Source organism: Mus pahari, chromosome 6 (genome assembly GCF_900095145.1).
Source record: "Mus pahari chromosome 6, PAHARI_EIJ_v1.1, whole genome shotgun sequence".
Taxonomy (NCBI): Eukaryota; Metazoa; Chordata; class Mammalia; order Rodentia; family Muridae; genus Mus; species Mus pahari.
The window spans coordinates 58,918,157-58,925,806 of record NC_034595.1 but is presented as its reverse complement, the minus strand read 5'-3'; the positions used below and the strand labels follow the sequence as shown (position 1 = coordinate 58,925,806).

The window sequence follows — 7,650 nt, the reverse complement described above, 5'->3', positions numbered from 1 at the left end:
ATAAATAAATCTTTAAAAAAAATAAAAAAATAAATAAATAAATGCAATGAGCATGAAATATTCCCAATGAAAATTTATTTATAAATTGATATGTGTCATAGGTATAAAATAGACACAGTATTTTGAAGACTTAATTTGATAAAGAATGTAACTCAGGAGGCAGAGACAGGTGGATCTCTGTGAGTTTGAAGCCATCCTGGTCTACACAGTGAGTTCCGGGAGAGCCAGGGCTCACCCTGCCTCAAAAAAGTCAAATATCTCCCATTCTTACACCGATTACTTGTTGAAATGAATGCCAATGCATTTTTCAAAATGATATTTGTGGGTGGGGGAAAAGTACATTGCTGGGATGGGGGAGGGGTAGGCATGGGAGTGCGGTGGCCAGCTCAGAGGTCAGCGGCTATGGTGGCATTCCTTGCAGGAATCAGTTTTCTCCTTCTACTGTGAAGTTCTCAGGATCACACTGAGGTGGCCAGTGCCTTTACCCCTGTGCCATCTCACCAGCCCCTTCAAGGTTTAATTGGAGTTTTTAGGTACAAGCCTAGGCTCCTGCAACTCCAGTGGTCTAGCCTTGGTGATGTATCCTCGATATGCCACTTAAACAGATGAATAATGACGGAAAGTGGAGAGATATGTTCAGTACCCTGGCCACACTGGAAAGAGGAAGAGGTCAAAGGATTCAGGTACCTCAAGTCCATCTTTAGGGTGCTGCCAGGATTGTTAGGCAGCAGGCAAGAGGGTTGCGTAACTAAGCAGTTCTGCCCATCATTGGCGTAGCTTGCATCTGTCCTTCAACGTGATCCCAAAGTGTTTCTAAAACATCCTTTTAATATTTTTATTACAGTGTGTGTGTGAGTGTGTGTGATATGCATGTGTGATGTGTGATGTGTGGGAGGGTGGGTGTGCACATGCCATGGTTTAAGTTTGAAGGTCAGAGGACAACTTTCAGGCATCAGGTCTCTCCTTCCCAGGTGGGTTCCGGGAATTGAACTCAGGCCATCAGACACTATCTTCTCCTCATCCTGCTTAGCTCCGTATCTGAAATCCCCAGCTGCACTCCTGCTTTGGGTGTTTGTTCCCGCTGCCCCCTCTGCCCAGATTGTTCTTTCTTCAGCCTTTACAGCCCCACCTAAGCCACCGACTCTTGTCGTGAGCTCCAGCTTCCCACTCTGTTGTTGTTGTTGTTGTTTTTAAGATTTATTTTTTTATTTATATTTGCACACTGCAGCTGTCTTCAGGCACACACCAGAAGAGGGCATCGGATCCCATTACAGATGGTTGTGAGCCACCCTGTGGTTGCTGAGAATTGAACTCAGGACCTCTGGAAGAGCAGTCAGTGTTCTTAACCACTGAGCCATCTCTCCAGCCCCTCCCACTCAGTTTTTATCCTCCTAACATCTATTCTGGGTCTATACTATCATATTTGCGTATTGATTGAGTCTCATCCTTTGTCCCTTTCTCCCCAATCCCAGTGCCTGGTGAATAGAAGCTTAAGCTGGCACGTTCACACCTTTATTCTCTGCCTTCAGTTACTGCTAAATAGTGGATAGTGGAGGTTTGGTAAACCTGTTTTTTGTTTTGATTTTTGTGGTTGTTTGTTTGTTTGTTTGGTGTATTGGTTTTGTTGTTGTTGTTGTTGTTTTTTTTAATTCACTGGGTAGAGAGATGGCTCAGTAGTAAGGAAGTACTGTCTGTTCTTCCAGAGGACCTGCATCCGATTCCCAGCATCTACACGGTGACTCACAACCATCTGGGGTTCACCAGGCACACACAAAGTATACAAACATACCTGCAGTCAGAACACTCATACTTATAAAACCCAAGAGAAACGTGTCAATTCACACTTATTCTGTGCGTGCCCATGTGTCTTCTCACGGCATGGCATGAGAGATGAGGTCTGAGGACTACATGTTGGTTCTGTTGTTGGACCATGTAGGCACCCAGGGATTAAATTCAGATCATCAACCCCTGTGGGGAGAGCCTTTATCCACTGACCCATCTCTCTGCCTCTGGAAACATCTCTTAAACGAATTAATAAGCCAAGCACAGGCATCTCAACGCGGGGAGTCAGGTCTCTATGAGTTCGAGGCCAGCCTGGTCCATGGAGTGTCCAGGACAGCCAGGGCTATGTACGGAGTCTCTATCTCAAAATCAAAAACTGGGAGAAAGAAAAAAAGAAAAAAAAATCAAGGAGATCTGTTGTAGTAAATATTTAATCTAAAAATTGGGGTTTCTGCCCCACCTTTCAGTTCCCAGATAAAAGACACACAATCTTTATTTTTATGATAAGCCTTTAATGTACCAAAGCTGGGCAAATATTTACACTCTAGGCTATTAGAATCTACCTCCCCATCAATAACTCCGAGTTATAACTTGCTGTGTTCCATCTGAGCTGCTCTTAACCCCGATTGGCCAGCCCTCATAGCCATGTTTTCATGACTCACCTACCCCAAGGCACTTCTCTCCTACTCATGGTCTCTCCTCTCTCCCTTTCACTTCGCCCCCAACCAAATAACCCCGAACCCACCCACCTCTAATCCTTCCAGTAACTGGCTGTTGCCAATTTTTTTTACCGATAGTTTTAAATTAAGGAACAAGGTCTGTACAACAAAAGCTTGCAAATGTGAGAATTCACTTGTAGGCCTAGACCTTACAATACATAGCAACAGACCAAACCTCAACACACACACACACACATATATATATATATATATATATACACACACACACACACACACACACACACACACGCGCNCACACACACNCACACACACACACACATATCACAGACCCCCTCCCCAGCCTCTTTTACCTCTTTTGTAAGGACACTAATCCTGTTCATGAACACTACTCATGCTTCTGATACTAGCACCTTGGGGATGAGATTTCAGCATAAACTGGCCTCTGACTTGCTATGTAACTAAGGCTAATCTTAAACTCTTGACCCTCTTGCCTCTACCTCCCAAGTGGTGGGATATGCAACCATACCCATATTTTCATGTTTTCCTGCTACAAAGTTTTTTTGTTTTTTGTTTTTTTGTTTTTGTTTTTTTTTTTTGTTTGTTTGTTTTGGTTTTTTGAGACAGGGTTTCTCTGTGTAGCCCTGGCTGTCCTGGAACTCACTCTGTAGACCAGGCTGGCCTCGAACTCAGAAATTCATCTGCCTCTGCCTCCCAAGTGCTGGGATTAAAGGCGTGCGCCACCATGCCCGGCTACAAAGTATTTCTTGATGATTTTACTAACATTGACTATATTGGTTTTCTGTGCTCTCAGGATAAACAAATGTCTTGACAATACTGTAAGTTGCAAAGAGACATGTTTATATCAGCTGCCCATTAAATTTTATTTTTCTCCTTAAGTTCTCAGATCGGACCATTCCAGTTGATAAACATATTGAAATCTTGACTACTAAGTATGGATTGTCTGCCCATCCAATTGCTCCTCAGTTGTTTGGGTCTGCTGGGAAAGAACACATGGAAAAATATGGTATGTTAAAAAAAAATCCTGGGCTGGAGAGATGGCTCAATGGTTAAGAGCACTAACTGCTTTTCCAGAGGTCCTGAGTTCAATTCCCAGCAACCACATGGTGGCTCACAACCATCAGTAATGGGATCTGATGCCCTCTTCTGGTATGTCTGAAGACAGCGACAGTGTACTCATATACATAAAATAAATAAATCTTAAAAAGAAAAAAAAACCCGAACCAATAATATCCTCTAGAGCAGTAGGTCTCAATCTGTGGGTCTCAGCCTCTTGAGAGGGAGAGCAAACCCAGGGGTCACCTAAGATTGTAATGCATGTTAGATATTTACATTATGATTTGTAACAGTAGCAAAATTACAGTTATAAAGTAGTAACAATAATAATTTTATGCTTGGGCGTCACAACACCATGACGAACTATATTAAAGGGTCACAGCAATAGGAAGGTTGAGAATAACTTCTTTAGAGCTGGGCGTGATGACCCATCTAATTACAGCACAGAGTTATTTGGATCTCCTCGAGTTCAAGGGCAGCTTGGTTCACATAATGAATTCCAGATCAGCCAAGCATGTATAGTGAGATCCTGCCTTAAAAATAACAAAAACGGCTGGGCGTGATGGCGCACGCCTTTAATCCCAGCACTGGGGAGGCAGAGGCAGATGGATTTCTGAGTTCGAGGCCAGCCTGGTCTACAAAGTGAGTTCCAGGACAGCCAGGGCTACACAGAGAAACCCTGTCTCGAAAAACCAAAAACAAAACAAACAAAAAACAAAAAAACAAAAAAAACCCCAAAAACAAAAAAGACAACAACAAAAAAAACCCCACCACCCTTCAGGCTTATTACTAGTTATGCTCATGCAATAAGAAATAGCAGGTGTTGTTAAGGACATGTGAAAGATATTGGGATATTTAAGATATAAAATATTTTTGAAAAGATTTTTGTTTATTTTTTATGGGTATGGTGCTTTGCCTGTGTACCACATGCATGTCTGGTGCCCTTGGAGGCCAGAAGAGGGCATCAGATCCTCTGGAACTGGAGTTACAAGTGGTTGTTACCTACTGCATGGGTGCTGGGGATTAAACTTGGGGCTCTACAAGCACCCTACCAACTGAGGTACCTTCGCAGACCCCCCTCGCCAACCTCTTTTGTAAGGACACTGACCCTGCTCCTGAAGGCCCTGTTCCTGATACTAGCACCTTGGGGATTAGATTTCAGCATGGGGTGGGGATGGGGGGCGGCTGGAGAGATGGCTCAGTGGTTAAGATTTCAGCATGGGATGCTGTTCAGGGCATCAGCATTCTGTTCACTGCCCCCTCCTGTAGAGGCCCCATCTCCTAGTCCTTGAGGCCAGAGTTTCAACATTGGAATTTAGGAGGGAGGAGGGTATTAGGGGTGTCTTTGAGGTCCTTTGATAATGTTACAGATGAGGTAACTTCTCACTGGGAAGTGGAGATCCTGTGAGAACAGCTGATTCCTCACTGTGAAGTTGGTAACTGTCGCTGTGTAGCCAGGAGAGTCCTTTTCAGTTGCTTATGCATGTGTGTGTATGGGTGCTGGCCAGTGACTGCAGGACCTGGCCCACGCTGGCTCTGCTGCTCTTCCTTGAGAGCGCTGGAGACGGGAGTCCACCAGCCTGGCTTTCATCTTAACTATTATAGCAGGAAGACGTGAAAGCCATACTGACATACTGTTCTCCAGTGACGTTAGGCTTGGTAATGCTATAGGCTCAGTAGGAGCAAGGCAGACGGTTACAAGTTGCTAGTAGACATGAAAATGGGGATCTAGCAGTCCCTCATCCATGAGTACCTCTTTGACTCTTCAGGAGAGTGCTGGGCTAAGTACTCAGCTTGAGTGGTTTCTCTAAAAATCTATTTTGCGGTCTTGGGAGGCAGAGGCAGACGTATTTCTGAGTTTAAGGCTAGCATGGTCTACAGAGTGAATTCCAGGACAGGCAGGACTACACAGAGAAACCCTGTCCCAAACAAACAAACAAACAAACAAACAAACAAAAAAATCTTTAAAAACTATTTTGCAAATAAAGTTATAAAGACTTTTGCAACAAATTGTTTGAATGTCATAAATACTTTTAAGTTTCCTCACTTTTTAGAAGTTAACTTTCTAGATAATGAATGTGACCAGATTACAATTTTGGTTGTGCTTATCGAGTTTGGATGATGTTACTTTATTTTGCTTTTTGAACTTAAGTCTCCAATGGTTAGTCTTCATTCACTGTACTGAAATCACACAGTTTACTTTCTTTCCTGTGGTGCTGGGATCCTGGGCCTGCGCTAGTTGAGCGAGTGCTCTACCGCTGGGCCCTAGCCCACTAGCCCCGGGGTTTCTGGGTTTTAGTTTTATACTTGCCTCATATTCAGATTGATTTTTACTTTTAATGCTCTGCAACCACGGAGCGTTGGAACCACGTGCTCTTTATAGATGTGGTAGAACTTTGGATGACAATGCTTGAGTCAGAGTTTTGGGGGGGCGGGTAGAAGGAGTTGGCTGATGATTGTCTGTGTGTCCTTTCCTTTTGTCCTTTTTCTTTCCTCTTTCCTGCCCCCTTCCCCTCTCCTCTCCCCTCCAAGGTTAATGTAGCCCACGGAGGCTAGTAGTCTCTGACTCTTAGGTAGTGAGGGTGACCTGAATGCCTAGTCCTCCTGAGTACTGAGGTGACAGGCTTGAGTTACCATATCCCATTTTTGCTTAGGATTGAACCCAGGGCCTCCTACATGATAGGCAAGATCCCTGCCAACTGATATACATGCTCAACCTAGTTTTCTGTATTTCTTTTAGGTTAAATAATTTATTGCTAATGGGATCTGTTTTAGTAATCTCTATTTCTCCAGTAAATGATCCATTTCACTTAGATTTTTCAGATCAACTTGATTGTGACTCTAAAAAGTAATGTCACTATTTAGTAGTAACTGATTTAAAAAAAAACATTTACAATTTCAACTTTTATCTCTAGGGGTCTGAGAAGAAGGCTCAGATAAAAGAACTTGCTGTGCAATCATGACGATCCAAGTCAAAGCCCCAGTGCCTACACAAATACCACGCACACACATGCCCCAGTGCCCATAAGCACACACATGCCCCAGTGCCCATGCAAATACTGTGCACACACATGCCCCAGTGCCTACACAAATACCATGCACACACATGCCCCAGTGCCCATAAGCACACACATGCCCCAGTGCCTACACAAATACCATGCACACACATGCCCCAGTGCCTACACAAATACCACGCACACACATGCCCCAGTGCCCATAAGCACATACAAATACTGTGCACACACATGCCCCAGTGCCTACACAAATACCACGCACACACATGCCCCAGTGCCCATAAGCACACACATGCCCCAGTGCCCATGCAAATACCATGCACACACATGCCCCAATGTCCATAAGCACATACAAATACTGTGCACACACATGCCCCAGTGCCTACACAAATACCATACACACACATGCCCCAGTGCCCATACAAATACCGTGCACACTCTTACACACACAAATAAGTGGCAATTTTCAAAAGCCCTTTATTTCTATTATAGGACCATTTTCCTCTGTGTAGTCACACATGGGGAGGGCGTCGTTCTCTCGAGGGACTGTGGGCCGCCGTTGGCCCCTGTCCTCTCTCCTCTGCTGTTTTCCCTCTGACTGCGCTTGCTACCCCAAAGGTTTGTGGTTGGGGTTTGGCCTTTTTTGTGCATTAGTCTTTTCTTTTTCTTGACTTACAGAGATTCTGAGGTTTGGGTCCCGCTGTCCTCCAGGGTTTCCTGGTTATATGGTACTGCACCCATGCTTTTCCTTCTTGTTTGTATGATTTTTGGAGGCTATAGAGACAGATGTAGCAGCTTCCATTGTCCTAAGAGGTCCTGGTACTGGTGTATTTTTAAACTTACATGCTTCCTTAAGTTTTACATCACTCGGAGTGGATTAATAATTGGCTAGTATTAGGCTTAAGGACTAGGTGGTAAGTGGTCAGCAGGGCCCTTTTCTAAGAGATGCTCTTTTATATGTGCCAGTCCATGGAAAGCCCTGTCTTAAAAACAAAGTCAAGGGCTGGTGAGATGGCTCAGTGGGTAAGAGCACCCGACTGCTCTCCCAAAGGTCCCGAGTTCAAATCCCAGCAACCACATGGTGGCTCATAACCATCCGT

General features: G+C 44.2%; 1 protein-coding gene across 1 annotated transcript in view; it reads left to right on the top strand.

The window, feature by feature from the left end:
* Positions 1-7,650, top strand: part of Scp2 (sterol carrier protein 2) — an 88,448-nt gene that overhangs the window by 21,499 nt on the left and 59,299 nt on the right. Inside the window, exon 5 of the mRNA XM_029540387.1 lies at positions 3,360-3,486. Coding sequence (XP_029396247.1) covers positions 3,360-3,486 — 127 coding nt within the window. The remainder of the gene's footprint in view (positions 1-3,359; positions 3,487-7,650) is intronic.